A 21,185-nucleotide genomic window follows, 5' to 3' on the forward strand; every position below is an offset into this window, starting at 1 on the left:
GAGACAGCGGGCTGGTGACAGCTTCGGATGGGGGGATAAAGAATTTGTGGAATTGGTCGTGGTTGGAAAAACAAGTCGATGGATACCCGCTTTCAAATTTTATTTTCAAACACAAAGATCCAGGGAAAGCCCTTTGTAGTCTGTGCGTTGGAAAGGTGATAAACTATGGTGGCAAAGGTTGGCTGTCACTGAAACAACATTGCGAGGGAAGCAAGCACGCTGAGAAGAAGAGATTGAGAAAACAGAATTACAAACTACGTGGTGAGTCATTTCATAAGTTACAATTCTTAGTAAGGAATGATAGGGCATATATACTACTGTTGGCCAGTGCTGTTGAAACAAAAGCTCATGAAAACAGGGTAGCCAAGAAACTTTCCAAAAAGGCACTGCTTAAACACCAAAAGAAAGAGAAAGCCAAGTCAGAGAAACCAAGGAAAAGATCATCAGATTCCACTGCAGTACAATCTGTCAAAAAAAAGAAAGATTTAAGTCCAAATGTGTCATGTTTTTACTATACATCATGTACATTTGTATATAGCTATCCTATATTCATGCCTTATAGTGATATAGTGAAGAGATTTTCAAGCGAATCAAAACATTGAACTAATGAAATAAACAATGGATGTTGAACATTTTGGCATTGTTTATATTTAGTGATATGGTGAAGTGAATGGCTCAACAAAACAATGAACATTTGAAATGAACTATGGCTGCTGTTGTACTTTCGAGGAATGGCTAATATTGATATGGTGATATTTTCTCAACAAAACACTGAGCTACTGATGCAGTGGTACAGTTGCATGAAAAAGAAGTGTAGCTCACAGTTTATGGCATCTAATAGACAGAAACCACTGGTAAGTTTTCTTGCATTTTTACAAAATTGATATCAAGGAAATGTCTTCAAAAGCACCTTGAAATGGAAAAAATCGCTTCAGCTTCAGGCCTGCGGCCCCCTTGACCCCCAACTAATATCTTCCTTTTCCTCTAATTTATTTTTACTTGGCTGGGATCCCTGTTTTGTTTTTTGGTGGAGGGTGAGTGAGGATCTGGATTCAATGTAGGCCTTAGTGATGTGCCAAAATTGGCTGCTTGTGTTCTCTTTCCTGTTTACACAAGATTATGCGGGAAATCCAAGAGCACAAAATCAAGATCTATGAGTTCCCTGAAACAGATGATGAAGAAGAGAACAGATTGGTGAAGAAGATTAAGGTGTGTTTTCTGCCTGGTCTCCACATCCTATTGCATCGTAAACTGTTTTATTACACAGTATTGTCCTTGCACTAATTTTGCCATATTAATTTTGTCAGGACAAGTTGCCTCTGGCTGTAGTAGGAAGCAACACCATCACTGAGGTGAACGGAAAGCGAATCAGAGGCAGGCAGTACCCCTGGGGTGTTGCAGAAGGTATCAGTGTTTACACTGTAAAAAGTGTTTAAAATTGTACTGTAATTATAAAATTTTATATGCTTAATTCATTACATCAGCTATAACGTATGAACAGTAATGAAGTCCTCATGTTCTGATCCAATATGAAACAATTTTGCAGATGCTTCCTGAGCAGTAATAGAAGATTCTTGTCTAAATGAACTGATCATAAGTCATGGGTTAAGTTCTCCGTCACCACGACGGATTTCTGTCATTTGGAAAATTTAACCACACATACGCGTGCGCACGTGGTGTCATGCGTGTTTTGTGGCCGAAATATGATACGCTCACTGTCAAAGCAACATCCCATTCTGTGCTAATCAAAGCAGCAGCAATGTCAGTGTGGACTGCGGAGGAAGTGACTGTGAATTTTCACTCCTCTCCGCTCTGTTTACTGCTTGCCATGAGCCCACTGAACTCTACAGTTCAGTGCATAAGCCACAGTCCTTCTCCCTGTCTTCGTGGGAACATTGGCAGACACTCCCCAAGTAGAGCGAGGTGTGGTTTTGCTTTGAACCAATGAAGCAGTGATCCGACTCTGCTTCGATGGTTTGTTGCTTTATCTCAATTTTCCCCCCGCTAAACCCCTAAGAGAATATGTCTGTGAGTAATATTTACCTTTTTTATATTAAACCGACCCGTTATGGTCTTCTACAGTTGATAGAAGTATTTTATAACTTAAAAATGGGACCGATGCTAACACGTTAGCATGTCTATGGCGTTTTCAATGTTAAAGTTAGCATTAAGCTGTTTGCATCTCAGCACAGTTTGTGTGCATGTTTTCTGTATAATGAATAATTAATTGCTTAGTGTTTGTTGTCGTAAAAGAGTAAATTGTATTACGAATTGTAATTTATTTATTTATTTTATTTATATATTAATAATAATCAGAAGAATCAGAATCGCCTTTATTGTCATTGTAATTTGCATTACGAGATTTGAGTGCAACTCCAAAAAGGTGCTTTCCGTGGTGCGAGAAATTTTTAGCCAATTAAAAGATAGTGAAATTTAACGGTAAATTATTCAAGAGTATATGCACAACTAATATAAACACAAAATAAAATAAAATGAAATCTGGACTAAGTAATGTAAAACGAGAATTATATACAACTGTTTAAGTTTAATGACAATTTGTTTTGGTCAAACCACATCTAAGCTGTGTTTTTACACGAAAAAAATAAAATGCAGTGAACTGCACATTTGTCTTTTTTCATGAAAATAACTTATTAAAGATCACATTACAGTTTAGTCAGGCCTTTAAAATACTTTTGTGGACTCTTGCTGTAATATGTTGTCAGTCGTTGAGATAGTTTCTGTAGGCATCTAAAAATGCTCATAATCGGATGAAACCTGATGGAAATCTCTCTGTGGTGTGTCAGTGATGTATGTATGTGCAAAATAAAACAAAACATTACTCGAGGTATGTTTTTGATGAGAATATAACATCATAACTTTATTACTAGGTCAAACGTTGATGTTGCGTGATAAAGGCCTTTTAATAATAACTCCAAGAAATAATGGCAAAACTCACATGTAAGTTAAAAAAAAAAAGACAACAAAAACAAAAAGATTAATCGATTACTAAAATAATCATTAGTTGCAGCCCAAGTTTGTTTTAGGAGTGAGAGCATTTTACAGATTAAATGTGAATACGCCAGTTTTGAGTTTCTCAATGCACATGTGTTTTCAAAACTGGTGACAGTGTTACTTTGTGCACAGCAGAACAACGTTGTCAGTTGCTTTAGGCCCTAATTTGTATTTATTGATTGTACAGCCAACAACACATCATCCATTTGGTGCATTCACCGGATTAGAACAGATCAAATACTACAGAAGACAAAGAATTTTTGCTTGACAGTTTGAAGTGAGTTTTCTTTGTTTCAGAGGGCTTCATACCCATTAAAATTCACCAGAATATACAAAATTTGACTTGCTTTTTTAAAAAAATTCTGGGGGAGAACCCCCAGACCCCCCATAATCAATACTGTGTTTTTACTTCACAGATTGAAGTGACTTTTATTTGTTTCAGAGGGCTTCATACCCATTAAATTTGACCAGAATATACCAAATTTAACTTGCTCTTTTAAAAAAAAAAATTGTGGGGGAGATCCCCCAGACCCCCAGAATCAGTACCGTGTTTTTACTGCACAGATTGTAGTGAGTTTTATTTGTTTCAGAGGGCTTCATACCCATTAAAATTCACCAGAATACACAAAATTTAACTTGCTCTTTTAAAAAATTTGTGGGGGAGAACCCCAGACCCCCATAATTAGTACTGTGTTTTTACTTCACAGATTGAAGTGAGTTTATTTGTTTCAGAGGGCTTCATACCCATTAAAATTCACCAGAAGACACAAAATTTAACTTGCTCTTTTAACAAATTTGTGGGGGAGAACCCAGACCCCCCATAATCAGTACTGTGTTTTTACTTCACAGATTGAAGTGAGTTTTATTTGTTTCAGTGGGCTTCATACCCATTATAATTCACCAGAATATACAAAATTTGACTTGCTCTTTTAAATAAAATTCTGTGGGAGATCCCCCAGACCCCCATAGTTTGAAGTGAGTTTTCTTTGTTTCAGAGGGCTTCATACCCATTAAAATTCACCAGAATATGCAAAATTTAACTTGCGCTTTTAAAACATTTGTGGGGGAGAACCCCCAGACCCCCCATAATCAATACTGTGTTTTTACTTCACAGATTGAAGTGAGTTTTATTTGTTTCAGAGGGCTTCATACCCATTACAAGTCACCAGAATACACAAAATTTGACTTGGTCTTTAAAAAATGTTCTGGAGAGCACCCCCAGACCCTCCAGAATCAGACTACACCCCACCCCCTCCACCCTTTTATGTACCTTTATATTCAAGTTTTGCATTCTTTTTATGCTTTGTCTGTCTCTCCTTAGAGGCTATTTAGAATAGATTTGTATGCTATATAATGTGTTTATTGTATTTATTGAGGGAAAAAAAGAGTGTCCCCACTACGCCACATTTTAGGGAATTGCTGGCATTGATTTTTGCCAGGAAAAAATGTCAGTTAAATGAAAATTTATTGCTTTAACCCATGTCATAAGTCATGGTGTCTGAATTTCTTCAGTGCATGAAATACAATGTGCTAACTGTTATCTGAGGTACAAATAAAGAGTAGCTGTTGTTTATTTTGATAACCTGACACTGATTTGTTTTCTCTCTCCAGTGGAGAACAGCGACCACTGTGACTTCACCATCCTGAGGGATATGCTCATCAGGTAATAGGGAAAAAAAAAATTAGCCATGAAGAACTTTTTTCAAAGGCTGCATATTTTCAGTGAACTTGATCATGATGACAAATAATGAAATATTTCTATTTTGACAAACATTTTAAGTGATTTGTTATTGGAACTGTGTGTGGAATTTGCAACCTGGAACTTGTGCAAAAATCATACAGTGCATCCAGAAAGTATTCACTGCAAATAATGTGAAAAAGTGAAGCGCTGTGAATACTTTATTCCAAAAGTTGCAGGCGTGGTGGCCAAGTGGTTAATGCGCTTGGTTTCAGTTCAGAAAGCTCCGGGTTCAAAGCCCACCCCTGCCACACTTCTCCATGTAATGTGGAGTTATGTCAGGAAGGGCATCTGGCGTAAAACCTGTGCTAATTCAACATGCAGATCCACCTTGGAATTGCTGTGGCAACCCCGAGTGCAAACAAGGGAGCAGCCAAAGCGACTTACTTACAGCCTTATTCCAAATGAATGAAATTACATTTTTTTTTTCCCTTTAAAATTATTTAGTTTAACCTTTATTTAACCAGGTTAGTCCTACTATGTAACAGGTACCCTGTTGCATATGTAACATATGTAACGGGTCTGACATAAGTTTATACCTCTGCCTACTCCATTTTGAATGTCGGTAGAAAGATATGTGAAATGTAAATGTTTGAAATAAATACCACGAATGAATGACTGAAAGACCAACCCAGTTATTCACCCATAATACATACATAAAATACATAGTCAGTCAACGATTTGAGTTTTTCATTTCCACAGTTCTCTGCTTCTTTTGTGGCTGCACAGAGCGATTTATTACTGCAGCGCCTATTCAGTGAACCAGTCAGATGGAACAAAAGGAAGCAGTTTTTTTTCTCTCTCTCTCTGCATTCAGCTAATATATTTCATAATCTCCCATTGCTGTAACGCAGCTTTTGACAGAAGGCATCAGATGTCAGAATCTGACATCTACTGCAGATTTCTTTTTACTTCTAGTGACAGATATTTGATGTAACACCTCCAGCTATATTTTTGCTCTGCAGACATTGTTGATGAAATGCTTTACAATCGTGATCGGTTTGTGCTTTTAAAACTCATTTCAATATGTCCTGTTCACACCAGACATCTGCGCTGCTAAAGCCAAAAGTACTTTAAAAAACATTGCCGAATTTGATTGTGAACAATGTGTTTTGCATGATGATTGTCAGACAGCAGCTGTGCTGTGCCTGAATCAGGATCACTGACTTGTGCCACATGAACCATGTTTGGCTTGGCCTCCTTTTGTTTGTACATGTTTATAAGTGTCTGTGAATTTAAACTTCTAAGAACAAAGTGGGCACACATACACCCTGAGTGACACGGGGCGAGTACAGAGGTAATTGTAATTTGATGTCTTGTTCCTTTTCTGTTTTCACACATCACATTAACGTTTTATACCAGTTTACATTAAACTAGCGCATTGCCTATGGGGGCTCTAGATTGAGTAGTGTTCATAAAATAGGTAGCTGACATTTTTCAAGGGTGGTAATATATTATGCCAAGTTCTATAATGATTCGGAATGTGTGTGAGTCCAGAAAGTAATTATCATTGTCCATTGTTCACTGTTGTTAGCTAATATCTGTAGTAGTAGTCCTGCCAACATTCCGTTTTGGCAGTGTTCATCCTTGATCCAAAATACATAAGCGTATCAAATGGCAAATGCCAGCTCTCCCCAGTTTGACTGTGATCGAAGTTATACACATGCATGCATGCATACACATACACAGAGGCCACTTGACTTTTAGTGTATAGATTCATAGCAGCCTTCACATGAAAGTTACTCTAAAGTCCGTCATTGACCATAGTGATCCGCAGACTTCTTTTTATCAACTAAAAGTTTTTATCCAAGAGGTGAAATTACAGGTCTGTTTTATGGAAAATTTCTTTACGATGTGAGTGAACTAAAGATTTGGCGTTTCTTAACTGTTGCTGTAAATGATATTAATACACATTGGACAGATCCCAAAATATTTCAGCAGAAATCAGACTAAAAGTCTGAGCATTAGTGCAGACCTCACTCGCATAATTACACCGGACCAAAAAACAAGACATGCTTGCCCTATTTTCATTTTTAATGCCACAGAGCACGTTTTTTATTAGCTCTAATACATGCAAGCATCTACTATACTTGTGAGTTTTCTTACAGACCTTTCACTGTGTGTTGGCACTCTGAGTATGTTAATTGATTTAGGATTTCTGGAGAGAAAGCTGCATCTCACTTCATGTAATATTGTATGTTTAGGTGAGAAGATCTCCTCTTCCTTCCCGTTCAACAGTCAAGCCACATAGACGTCACTCAATTGTTCATGATGCTGTGTGACTCTAATTTAGAAAGTGCAGTTGAAACATCACTGTTGCATTGCTTTAATGTTTTGCTCTCTTATCCAGAACCCATATGCAGGATCTGAAAGATGTGACAAATAATGTTCACTATGAAAACTACCGCAGCAGGAAACTGGCTGCCGTCACTTACAACGGGGTCGACAACAACAGGGCTAAAGCTCAAACTGTCCACCAAGTAAGTGTTGAAGACACAGTGGGTGTAGTCCAGACAGGCGGTCTGACACTGATCTCCCATTGCCGAATTTTGACACCAGAGTACAAACTTTAAAACTTTTAACGTTAGAATAGATGCATCTTTAGTCTGGATTTGAATGTTTCTACGGAATCTGAGTGTTTTATCCCTGCGGGAAGATCATTCCACAACCCAGGTGCATGACAAGAGAAGGCTCTATGGCCTTTTTGTTGTTTTTTTAACTTTAGGGGCACAAGGTAGTCCTACACCCTGAGAACACGCACGGGCTGGTACGGAGGGTATAATTAGGTCAAATAGGTAGGAAGGTGCTAATTCATAAATCATTTTGTAAGTTAGTAACAGAACCTTAAAATCAGACCTCACAGAAACAGGAAGCCAATGAAGGGAGGCCAAAAATCTGTGTAATGTGAACAAACTTTCTGCTTCTTGTTAAAATTCTGGTAGCAGTATTTTGAACCGGTTGGAGATCCTAATGCTGGACTACAGTAAGCCAGAGAATAGGGCATTGCAATACTCCAGTATAGAAGAGACTGATATTTAAATCAAATTTTAATCAAACTGGGACAATTTTTTTGGCCAGTTCAGTCACTTTGTCTTTTGTTCTTTGAATTTGAATATCAAGGATTTAGCTTTTATAGTTGGCATAAAATTACTCTTAGCTCAGGTTTTATTCAAACTACCATTTTCCATCTGTGCATGTAAATGCTAATTGACTCCAGCTAACTGTAGCCCTCATGCTGCTGATGCTAATTATTTAAGCTGTAACAAATGTGACACAACTCACTGGGCATGTGCATTGTCTAACCTCATAACTGCATGATGTGTTTTTGTGCATGTGTGTCTTTGTCTGGTTGTTTGGGTTTTTGTTTTTAGACTTGACACAGTTGAAGGAATGTAAGTGTTGACATTTTTGATATGTTCATTTCTTTTTGAAATGTTTGTTTCTTTGGGCCTCTGTCTCATTGACCATGAAAGGGAAAAAAAAATTACATGTATAAGTATGAAACTTATCTGCAGCTTTTTGTGTAGGTCCACAGATATTTATGTACCTACACATTGATATACAACCCCAAATCAGAAAATGGGACTGTATGGATATGCAAATATCCAATAGCTGCTACCCCCCCCCCCCCCCCCCCCCAGCGCAATTCTTATATTTTCTTTTACTTCTGTCTTGTTGCATATTTCATGTTTTGTCACGTTATTTCCATTTGTAAGTATACATCTATTCCTGCATATTTTTCCCTCAACAGTGCATAATGTCAAACTATTCAAGGAACCTGTAGGAATTTCAGTGTGTAAAGGGCTTAGACGCAAGCCTAACCTGAACACCCCTGATCTCCAGTCCCTCAAATGGCACTGCGTCAAGAACCATCATTCATTAATAGCTGATACAACCACATGGGCAAGAGATTACTTTGGGAAAACTTTCTCAAGTATTACAATATGGAGTTAGTCACAAATAGCACTTAAAACTTTAATGTGGGGGGAAAAGCCTTATGTTAACCATGTCCAGAAGTGGCGTCAACTTCTCTGGGCTTGCAGGCATCTGGGTTGGGCCATCAATTGGAAACATATTTTGCGATCAGACAAATCAGTGTTGTAGATCTTTTTTTAGAAGAAATGGACATTGTTCTGACCAAAGATGAAAAGGACCATCGAGGCTGTTATCAAATCCAAAAGCCAGGGTCTGCCATGGTATGGGGTTGTGTCTGTGCACTTTGCAAAGGCAATTTATACTTTTGTGATGGCAGGATTAATAAAGGAAAAAAGTACATTGAGCTTTTAGAGGAACATGCAGTATACGGCCTTCAATATGACAACTTTAGAAAGGACATCCATGCACTTTTCTAAAAGACAATGCAAAACCATATTCTCTGCACATTACAAAGGCATGGCCATGGAAGTAAGCTGTTTGTCGTGACATTTCTTGGAATGTGTTGCAGGCCTTAAATGCAGGTCTTAAACACATTAAATTAAATTGACAACATTAAATATCTGCAATGAAATAAAAGCCAATGTAAAGGCACCTTGACACTTGCACAAATTTAATCCCCGCACTGCCGTGCAATTTATTCATTTATTATTTTTTACAAGGAACAAATAATACAAGATTTATTTTCTTCTGTTACTTTTGTTCATGATAAATGTTTATGCAAGTAGGCAATGAATGAAATGACATGAATAAAGTTGATCTAAACATGAAAGTTAGAAATTCACCCCCACCCAATTCATTGTGCCAATGTGTCCCGCTTGACGCCACGCTATATAAAATAATCATTTCGTAGCCGATGACACATTTGCTCTCAGAACTTGGCTGATGAAACCATTCTCGCATCACTCCGAGAATCACAGAGAAATTATCTACAGCTGCAGGTTGTCTTGTGTGCTTCATGTGGTGAACACATTTGGAATCTTCTCTCAAAGGTAATTATTTATAATATATATTGTAATGGACTGGTAAAGCATTTGCATTTTCATTCCTTCTCATGAGTTAGATAATGTAACTGTAAAGTTATGTTTATTATAGATGCAACATCTTGTTGCATCTATAATAGATGCCCTGCGTGCATTGACACACGGTGACATGCAGTATTTTCAAATAGGTTGCGCAATGTTCACGACTAGTTCATGCAAGTGGCATGAAATTGTGTGCCAGAAATTTTGAACATTTCAAAGTTTCTTTGTGCACTGGCATGCAGCCACATAGTTCATACAGTTTACGACGCGTTTACTCATTGACGAGCCAGGTTGTGTGCCAGTGCACAGATCAAATTCATGCAAGTGTCAGGTACCTTAAGAATCACTGCCCCCTGACATTTTACATAGCATCCCAGCTTTTCTGATTTCGGGTTGTATTTCAGCTTTCCTCCTTTCACTCTGTTCTCTAATCCCAGCTACACATTAACAGTTTTTTTTTCTTTAACATGTCTTTAATTTTTTCCACTGGTATGTTAGAGCTGTATGTGTCTATGTGCTATTTGCTCAGCTGATGTTAATAATAGATACCTGTACATGCTGTATTTGGAGTGGTTACCAGTACTTAACAGACACACAGTTTGTCTCAGTTATTGGTTACAGATGTCAATTTGTTTATGCTTAGAATTTCAACATCCTTTTATTTGATTTTAAAAAACGATTTTGTTTGCCTGTTACACATTCAGGTGGACATTACTTGAAATGTGACTGGGACACCAGGCTAGCCTTTCCCCTCCAACTAAAGCTGGCCATACATTGCACAATAAAGGGATACAGCTCTACGTTATAAGATTGTAGTGGAGAAATGCTGGCCTTTACAACATGCATGGAGTAAATGTGCGAACTTGTTTATGTTTATGAGTTAGAATGGCATAGGAACAATTCTGACATGTTAAAAATTTGTATTACTGCAATTGTGTGTTCTTCTGCAATATGCTGATGACAGGTTTATGATATGGAAGTATCACATTGTCATTGTGTAGTGTATGGTCAACCTTTGTGGGCTTTTGTAGTTTGCAGCAATAAGATCATCATCAGCTGGAAATGCTTGTTTCAATGCAGAATAACAAACATTTTTAAATTCCCAAAATGCTGCGACTGTGGCCAGAAGATGGCTAACTCATGTCCTATGTTGAAAAATAAAATTGCTGGTGAGAATATATCTGGTTTCAGTTAACAACAATAATAATATTTTACTATTGATATCTTTGATACTAAAAGTAAAACACCTTTGCCTTCTCCCTTTTTCCACTGGTAGTCGCCGCTGCAGATGTGATATGGATCTGCTTGCAACCCAGAGTGGAAAAAGACGTTTTGTCTAAAAATCAAACAGCCACTTGTTAATATAACAAGATCAATAGTATATGAATCCCGTATTCACACCGGGTGTTCTAATTTGAAATCAGGAATCAGGATGTGTAATGCACCACATTCTGTTGCTGGATTAATTTATGACATTTGATATTTTTGAAATTGAACATTTTGAAGCATGTGATAACATCTGCGATGATAAAGTTCAGCATATTTTCAGACACATAAATTTAGCATGCATTAGTCTTGTTTTAGTATGATTCAAATTTCTTATTTCAGGATTGTGACTGTCCTGGTCCCTCCTCATCCTTATTTGCCCATTTATTTATAACTAATTATTTTGCTTCATTGACTACTATACTGTAAATTAGACAGGTCTGTGTTGTGTCAGAGAGGACAGATTTGACAATTTTCATGTTCCTCATAGTCACAGGTAACCTCTCCACATATTTTATGGCAGTTTCTATGCTTTCATACAGTGAAAAACACTGGTGAGCAATCGCTAACATTTGATCAGTACCTGCACTATAAAGAGTTAGTGCAGAGTCCTCCTTGCTCTAGCTCCTGCCTCTTGGTTCTGGCTTTCAGGGCTCTCTGGGTGTCTCGTTCTTCTCAGAGCTTCGATGGATTTGTCCTGAAATCTTACCTCCTGCTGCGTTTTCTTTCAGGGAATGCGAAGTAGTGTTGTCACAATACTGTTCACTACCTCATAACCAAGTTTATCAAAATGTTTCACTACATTTGAGACCAATTGGTGGTAGATTCTGCACACATCATTTGAGTTGGAATCTGATTAGACTTCTGGAATAAAACAGGCTTTCATATTTTTTTTTTACTTGTGGCAAAGAAAAACCAGGGCCCATTTGTTTGTTTTTATCTGCTAGATCCTGCAGTTCTGTCATTTTTCAAATATTATTTTTCTGGAAATTTCATGCATACACCCTCTAGAGGTAACACTGCAGTGTTGCAACAAGAATTTGCTTTGTTGCAGAAACTGGGCAGCAGGAGGAAAGCTCAATTATGTAACATGTATTCAAACCTGAATTGTGGTGACCACACTAAAGGGTGGGATTACATTTCATTGCATCTCAACACATTGATAGAAGAGTTGATGTTGTACTGCTCTGCATTTCTGTGTGTGTACCCTTGTGGTGCCTATGCAGGAGTCCTCTGGCCCAGATGGAGGAGGAGAGGCGAGAACATGTGGCTAAGATGAAGAAGATGGAAATGGAGATGGAGCAGGTGTTTGAGATGAAAGTCAAAGAAAAAGTACAGAAACTCAAAGACTCTGAAGCAGAGGTAACATATGATGGGGGATGAACTCGTTTGAAGTAACTTACCTGGTAACTCAGACTGCACTCGTGTCTGGTTTTCTTCTTATGCAGATTTAGTTGTGTATTAAATTGTGAAAGGATTTGTGAGTGAGTGCTGATATTCTGTTTGCTAATTCCTTGTTTCTCCAGTTTATTCCTTGTGAAATCAGCAATCTGCAATTGTTTTTGTTTTTTTTGTTTTGTTTTTTTTTTATACGAGTGATCATGCCTTTATTCATTCTATCAACCTGTTGTGCAGCAAAAACATTTGTACTATGTTTGATAGTATCGAAACAGAAATTTTGGCGAAATCTCTCTTCAACTGCTTATCCAGGGGCTACAGCTCTAGTAGAGGACCCCAGACTTCCCTTTCCTGGGCCACATTTTGGAGAGATGATGTTCTTCATCAATGCTAGAAAAATGTGCAAAACAGCTGATTTATTTGTTATTGTGTTAGTGTGCACATATGCGTTTATCAGGAAAACTACATCATGGAAACTAATCTACAGACATAATGGAATCATACCTTTATCATTTAACTTTAATATAAAACATGAATGCAACTGATTTGTTTATAGCTAATTAATCTGAAATTTGATTTTGTAGTTAATTGATTTCTTTTCTTAAATATTCACTTTATACAATATAATACAAATAGCTTAAAGTACTATTTGTTTTCTCTCAAACTTGTGTGTTTCAATGAAAAGTAGTCACTAACGGTCCTAAACTAAAGAACCTCAATTTGCAACAGTTATCGTAACAAACGAGGATCAAATCCTCTTATTTGCAAAAATGACACAATAATAATAATAATATGCACCTTAAACTATTAGTTATTTCTGTCATTTAACTAATAATCTAATTTAACTCCAAATTTATGATGGTGGCTTCAAGAATTTGATTGTGAAATGTGAATTTTGCCCTAAAGTGTTTGCAGTTCATGTTACAGACTGTGCATGTGTTTATATATTGTTGACTGTTGTGATGTCTTGCTGACACTTTGTCTGACCTTCATCTCTGCAGCTTCAGCGACGTCATGAGCAAATGAAGAAGAACCTTGAAGCTCAGCACAAGGAATTAGAGGAGAAGAGGCGCGTCTTTGAGGAGGAGAGAGCAAACTGGGAGGCCCAACAACGCCTGGAGCAGCAGAAACTCGACGCCTCCAGGTACGACAGACACACTTCAGATTCAGCTGACTACTTGTTCGTAAACTGAACCAACTTTGGGAATATCAAAGACTACAAGTCATTCAGTTTAATGGAAGCTGATAGGTAGTGAAGGATTAGCTCTGCAGTGTGGATGTGTGACCCTTTTGGTTACAAGGCAAGTCTGGAGCATGTGCTGCTGCCACACTTTGCCAGATCTACCCCACCACAGAACTGCTTAGGGTCCTCAATGGGAAACAACTGGGTTCATCCCTGCTTCACAAAAGTAAACCTCTATCTGCCACAGCCAGATGAAGTGTGGGCATTACCTCGTACGTCTGCAGCCATTGAGGTCCTCAACACTCAGGCACCTATATGTTGGATCATGCACATAGAAATACGCCACATGGTCAAAATGTCAAAGCTGAAGCTCCCTCACAATGTAAGTGCTACTTCTCATCTTAGTCTCTCAAGCAACTATTGTTTGACACAGTCATTCCAATGGCACCCAAGGATCCTCTGAAGAGACCTGGTGTCAAAGACATCCAGTCTTGCCTTAGGTCCCTGGTTAGTGTCTGAGTTTCACATTCATACAGTAAGACAGGAACCACCAGTACCCAAAAGAGTTGGGCCTTTGTTCTCCTGCAGAGATATCTGCCTCATCAAACTCCTCATGACTCCATACGTTCTTCCCACGCACCCCTTGATCTCAAAGGCCGAGAACACAGAGACATGTATGTCACTGCCAAGATAAGTGAATCTACAAGTTCAGCAGTTTCACCACATACATTTCTGATGGCATTACATTAAAAGCAAACTCAGACACACTGATTCCTCACTCAGCTTCTCAAGTGCTGCATTCAGGGTGTCAACTGATTCCGCTGTCACGTACTGAGATGACCCCTGTACCAGATTTGTATATTCACTATCTGCGTATGTGTGAGCTATCTGCACATGCATAAAAACAGGAAGTTTATTATTTACTGAGTTTACCCTTTCTGTGTGCGGAAAGAACTGAGAGCTGGTTTCAGTTATGGAGAAAAATAGCCCACCTATAAACCTGATTTTGGTTCACACAGAAAGGGTAAACTTCTGCTTGGTTTTGGGTCTTTCTACCTTACTGCATATTCTGTTTGTTTTTTGTTGTTGTTTGTTTTTTTTATTCTTTATTTTGTCTTCAGTGTGTTTTCAACTTGCCTTTAGAAGCTCTTGTCCTTGATTTGGCAGTATGCTTTGGGACATTATCCATCTTTACTGTGAAGTGTTGGATCTGTTTGGGTGGTGTTTGGCTGATCTGAGCAGAAGATATCATCCTCTGCAGTTCAGATTCCATCACCAGTCACATCAACATAAACAGCAGTAACCCAGTTCCATTGGTTGTACATGTTAGTTGTACAGTCATTCATGTCCGTGCCACAACACTGCCTCAGCCATGTTTGACATGTACACTTCAGATCATAAGCTGTTCTTTGCCTTCTCCATATTCTTTCTCTTCTCTCATCATTTTGGTCCAAGTTCATCTGGATTCATATGTCCAGAGAATTTTCTTCCCAAACTAGGCAAGTTTGTGGGTTTTTTTTTATGTTTTGTGGCAGTCTGATGTGGCTTTCCTGTTCTGGAGTGTTCCCACTGTTTGCACCTTGTTGTAAACCCTGTGTATTTATATTCATGTAGGGGTCTCTTGATTGTAGACTTTGACAGTGATTATGCTGACCTCTTCCAGAGTGTTGACGTGGCTAGATGTGAAGTTTTTCCTCACCAAGGAAAGAATTATGCCATCATCAACTTTAGTTATCTGCGAGTAATCTGGTGTTGTTTATCTCACCAGTACTTCTTAAAAAAGTACCAATTGTTGATTTGGCCACTCCTAAAGTTTCTGATATCGCGGTTTATTTTAATTTTTTTTTTCTCTCTCTCATTATGGCCTACTTCACTTACCTCTTTGTACCTCGTATTGAGAATTCCAGCAGTTGTTACATGCAAATTCAACACTTGAAAACAACTCTGATGCTGTATCTGCCCAATGTGCCACAAAATAATGAGGAAACAGGCCACACCTGACCGTGTAGCTACTTGTCAATTGTCCTAATCACTTATGGGCTCTGAAAATGGAGGGGAATATGTATGTAAAAATGTTTAATTCTGAAATGCTTCATTGATGTTTTTGTTAAGAGGGAACTTGGCGTGTCAGTTTGTGGTATGAAGGCTTTGTCTTTTTTATTTTTCGTAGTACTTTACTTATGAAGTGATGTACATACTTTAGATAGGGTTAGATCTGTGGTGACACTTTCGAAGGCACAAGTTAAGGTTTCTCTTTAAATGTGTCTTTCATTCTCTGCAGAACTCTGGAGAAAAACAAAAAGAAAGGAAAGATCTTTTAAAAGCAAGCCGGCAGGATCATCCCAACTCGTTATTTTTAATCGCCAACGTTGCTGGTCAGGACACCAGTGTGTGGCACTGACACTGTCTTCCTCATCATCTTTCTTCCCTCTCCTGTTCCTGGCAAAACTTACCACATATGCAGAAGTTCATGCAGCTTTCATAAAGCAAAATAAAACAGATATAAACAAAACATGATTTAATTTACTGAATATTCTAGCTTTGTGAAACCATTCCTCAAACAGATTATTATCATTACTATTATTAATGGCATACTATTTTACATATTAAGTAGAAGTACTGTAATTATGGAGTCACTGTTAACATTTCTAAAAGAAGTGCCAGTACAGGGTTAAAATGCAAATCAGCCTTCAGCTAATAGCGCGGTTACAGATCTTAATGAATTGTTGCACTTGGTTAAAGAAGCATAGCGTGATGGAACTAGCTTAACGAAGAATATTGTTTTTTATGAATGAAATCCATGCTTCGAAGACGTTAGGCTGCCTTAAAAGCCTGAACAAAGTTCTGCTACACACACACACGCACAATGTGATTTAAAATAATTTAATTTGAGGTATATTTCATGGACCCAGAATGCTCAACTGTTGAACAAAAAAAAAAAAGTTATACCTGTGGTTTGCTTATTTGCTATAAAGGTAGAAAGCTGGATGAACATCTTTTCATATGGTGACACCATCTTTTTTCTTTTTTTTTTTCTTTTTTTTTTTTGCCAATGTGTGTATTATTCTGTTCTTGCTCTGAAAGCGCAGTTGTGCTCATGCAATTTACCACTGGATTGAGTACAGGGCTGTGGAGAAGTGGAAGGGGTCAGAGCTGATAAACATATGTTTATCTTAATGCCATTAAAAAAATCACCCCCATTTTAAAAAGGCCAAATACATCCGTTTATATATATATAATTAATATTATTGTTGTTATTGAGTATTATTTTTCCTTCCTAAGGTTACCTTTAAATGACTGATGTGTACAGTTTAAAGGAGGAAAAAAAAAAAATTGTACAATCAAGTTCTGTTGAATATTTGTTTACAGGAAAGTGAAAGTGACAGTACACATTTACTGAATGTTTTGGCCTGTTCATATTTTAATACACAATGTGAGTGCAGTCCTTTTTATGTTTAGCCTGTTTTTCATCAGTGCAGCAGCCTAAAATGAGTGTCAACAGAAACCTGAAAAAGCTGAACTGAAACCAGACGATGCACCTTGGGCCTTTTTATATATTTAATACCATAAGTTTCTCTTTTTTTTCTCTTCTTTTTTCTCTCTCTCAAATGTAAGATTTTTTTTTTTGTGTGTGAGTATGTGCATGTTTAGCCATTTCACTAGCCTTGAACACCATTTATAACGTCATTTATTTCACATTAGTTAATTTTTATACATACATATATATACAGAGCCAGCTGCAGTAATCATTTGTTTTGTATGTTTAGAAAATCCAGACTTGAGAGCTGTGTCCACTGTAAAAAACGTTTATTTTACATCAATGTTGGATGCAAAAAAAAAACAAAACACAAAAGTTATGAGTGGGGAAATGAAGATTCAACGTCATACTTTGCTTTGGCTGTGTTACTCCTCTGTATTTCTAATTTTATTTTTCATTTGTATTGTACAAAGTCACTTAATAAACTTGGAATGATACAGAGGAGTGAAATGAGTTTATTATAGGAAATAAAACACACAAGGGACCAGACTCATCCATGGGATGTCCCACCGGTAGACAGAGGAGTTGCCTGACATCAAAGAAATCCTACCTATGGTGAGCAAATGCTGGGCTGAAGCACAGTGCAGAGGCTCTGATGCTGCCAGCACAAGAACAAGTAGGGGGTCTACCGTAGGAAGCGAGAACAGGTGCAGGCAGTGTAAAGATGACAGACAGTCCAGCACATAGTGGCAGGGTGCAAGATGGGAGCACATACACCGAGAGGCACCATCAAGTAGCTGGGGATAGTGTAAGGAACCTCTGTTCGATATATGCACTGGAACTGCCAAAGTCCAAGTGTTGGACATCAACAAAGGTGGTTGAGGGCAGCAGAGATGGTCAGTCAGACCAGGCACAGCAAGTGGTTGACAAAGCAGAAAGGTAGTTCTGATGGATTGTGAAATTCCACTTGAGAGCAGCATCGGATAGGAACCATGAGGAAGTACCAGTGGATGAATGAACATGCCAAAAGTTTTGGAATGTGAAGACCACAGAGGCCCCACAGTGTAGAGTGCTCAGAATTGTAACCCCCAAAATAGAAGAATGGCTCTGGTAGATTCCGGGTGCAAACATCTAAGGTCTACACACAAGAATGTCCTAGAAACAACTAAGAAACTTGGCCTGTATTCACAGAGTCCTCTGAGAGCTCCCAACTTAGCCTAAAGATTCCTAGCAAGGAATCTTGGCCTGAGTGATCCAGGAAGTGTCTGAGAGCAACCTGAGCAAGCAAGGAGTGGACAGAAACTTATTATTTTGTGAGAAGGTGTGGTTGACCCCATTGCCAGGTAGATGTAGTCTTGTAAGCTGTGATTGGTTGTCACAAAAAGGAAGAACAAAAAAACGTGCTAGTTATGAATGGACATTAAAATCAACTGATCATATAACCTGAACTGTATTCAGAAATGTGTAATCATGAAAATAGTTTGTCATGATGAAACTTAAAAAAAAAAAAAATAAATTGTTCCACAGCATTTACCAAGAAAATCTTAGTATGAGTGGTTCCTGCATGAAGCCTAATGTTATGTGTCAACCGCGGATTGAGGAGCGTACCTGTGTCTGACGGAACCCAGCACTAAAACAACCAGAAAGCGGTTCCAATAACAAACAATTTATTTTCCACCCTGTTGGTGCATAAAAAATGGACAAATGAAAACTGCGTCGGTCCTGGCGGAGTGAGGACGGCACGCTCTCCAGCGCCCGAAAGGATCGAAGCCCCGGCGCTTCTGGACCCACGTTCACCGCCAAACACCCCCCAGGTGGACACGACAAACCGACTGCGAAGGATAGAAAAAGTGAGGTAAGTCAGCAGCTACAACTAATATCCTTCAAAAAAGCACACACTATCAGCAACACATTCAGGTCTGAATTAAGCTTTATGTAAATGAGCAGCTTCTCACAATAGGTGGAGGATCATCAGTCCGCATGCCACGGCAGTGAGAAGCGAGCTGCACAATTCTCATCAAAGTTCAAATATACTGCGTACGAAATACCAAGTTACTGTTAACAATTATTCAAATAATCACCTCTGATGTGTGCTGACAGCATGTGTCCCTCACCCTTCCTCCTTCACAGGCACGATGTGTCAAACCAGGCGCGGTCCTCAGCGTCTCACAAACGAACATCACAAGGTCGAGTTCCCGGCAATTCTGCTTGAATCACACATGACTTAAATGCAGAACGCCATCTCATTATCTGCTTCAGCTGAAAAATCTTTAAGGTTGCACGTGAGCACCATACACAGGTGCTGCACATCATGTTGATGAGGTGAAGGACTCTTCTGCCAGCACCTTCTCCACAGACATAAATCAGTTTGCATACCACCTGGAGAGCAAAGAAAAGAAACACCAAAATGTCCAGCCACACCCCCCCAACACACAACACCTAATGCCACATGAATGTAATGCTGTACATTTCTGAATAAATGAATGAATTTATTCGGCGTGCACCACACACACGTAACGTATTCAGCCCAAAACAAAACTTATAAAATCCCACAAATATATATTAAAAACACATTATAATTAAGCAAAGAAAAAAGGAACACATATTTAACACATATGAACATGTTCCAGTCCAATGTATTTTAACATCCAGTGTCGGCAGTCCTTGTGGAGAGAACAGACACAGTGCTGGCCCACATTTTGCCTCTTCCAGAATTTTTGACATCAGGCTGCGATTGAACCTCATTATCCGGCCATTCGTGTGCATGCACATGATTGTGCATGACTCAGTTGACTTGGGGAGCCACCCACATTCTGATGGTCCATACGGCAGTTGAACACGGCTCTCCGAATGTCTGTCCTTCCCGATTGCGTCTCGATCTTGGGCATTTTTTCCCGATTGGGCCTGATTCAACTTCATTCGTGCTATGTGTGAAGGCCTTACAGTTTGAAGACTTGTAAAATTTTTCTTAGAATGACTTCACAAAGAGCTATTTTCTGCCTGAGATGCAATATGGGCCCTGGTCAGGACCCTCAAACTCTCAGCCCTGTGGAAGAGGACCACTCCAGAAAGTGGGGTGAAAAGAGAATCCACAGAGATAGATTGTGTGTTGCTATGAATTAACTAAGTCCCTTCAGCTGGTCCCTTCTTTTCACTCCGGGGTGCCACAGCAGAACCGATGTGAATGTGCAGTTCAGGAATTTTTCAAAGCCGGGAAATAGGGGGCACTGCGCCCACTTGGTTGGCTGTGCGCCCCCTTGCCAAAATGCTGATATATTTATTTGTTTTAATCGTTGTTCCTAGCATACAGCTTTCTCCTTGCCATCAATTCTTCCGTAAATACATAACATTGATGCCAGCAAACAGAAAGCCCATTCCTAATAAACAGCGTATTTTTTTAATGCTAAAAATGTGGCAAAATGACAGTAAGAACACATAAACATCCTATTTTACACAGCTCCCACGCTCTGTTGTCTGGCCTGTAGCAAGGGGAGGGGGTCAGACAAACTGCCCACTTTGCCATGATTTACATATTGATTGGTGTCCCTCTCCCCTCTCTGCTGGACACCTACCACACCCGCTCATCTGCAAAGCCACCAGGATCACAGGTGACCCCACCCACCCAACTCACAGTCTTTTCAGCCTGCTGCTGTCGGGGAGGAAACTGCAGTGTCCTCCGGGCCAAAACCAGTTGCTCTAAGACAGTTTCTTTCACCAGGCAGTCAGGATGCTCAACTCCCTCCCTGCTCTACGCCCACTCCCCCCCCTCCCCTGTGACCCCCCCACCACTGATTCTGCCCGCCCACACACTCAACAACCCCAGTCTACACATCACACTTTATCCTCCCACATTGCACTATGCATCCACATCAGGACTGCCTATACTGATACGGGTACATTAGTATATAGCCATTGCACTATTGTATTTAATGCTATAATGTTATACTGTCTACATCAGCATACTAACCACTTGCACCACTGTATTATACTGTTATCCATCGTATTTAATGTCATACTGTCTACATTAGTACAACTGCCATTTGCACTACAGCATCACAACTGTTATATTTACACTGCCTGCGCTGTTATACTGTTTTATAGTATCGTTATTTTATTTTGTAAATCAGAAGTATTTAAGGTAAATTTTTTACT

The 21,185-nt window shown here is 38.9% G+C and overlaps 1 protein-coding gene across 1 annotated transcript in view; it reads left to right on the top strand.

The window, feature by feature from the left end:
- Window positions 1–17,530, top strand: part of sept7b (septin 7b) — a 45,319-nt gene extending 27,789 nt beyond the window's left edge. The window contains 9 exon segments of the mRNA XM_034174303.1: window positions 1,117–1,209; window positions 1,308–1,404; window positions 4,624–4,675; window positions 7,101–7,218; window positions 7,220–7,230; window positions 8,122–8,142; window positions 12,201–12,336; window positions 13,374–13,516; window positions 15,837–17,530. Of these exon segments, the coding sequence (XP_034030194.1) occupies window positions 1,117–1,209; window positions 1,308–1,404; window positions 4,624–4,675; window positions 7,101–7,218; window positions 7,220–7,230; window positions 8,122–8,142; window positions 12,201–12,336; window positions 13,374–13,516; window positions 15,837–15,876 (711 nt within the window). The 3' untranslated portion in view covers window positions 15,877–17,530.
- The last annotated feature ends 3,655 nt before the right edge of the window (window positions 17,531–21,185 follow it).

Source organism: Thalassophryne amazonica, chromosome 7, assembly GCF_902500255.1.
Source record: "Thalassophryne amazonica chromosome 7, fThaAma1.1, whole genome shotgun sequence".
In the NCBI taxonomy this organism is placed as follows: domain Eukaryota; kingdom Metazoa; phylum Chordata; class Actinopteri; order Batrachoidiformes; family Batrachoididae; genus Thalassophryne; species Thalassophryne amazonica.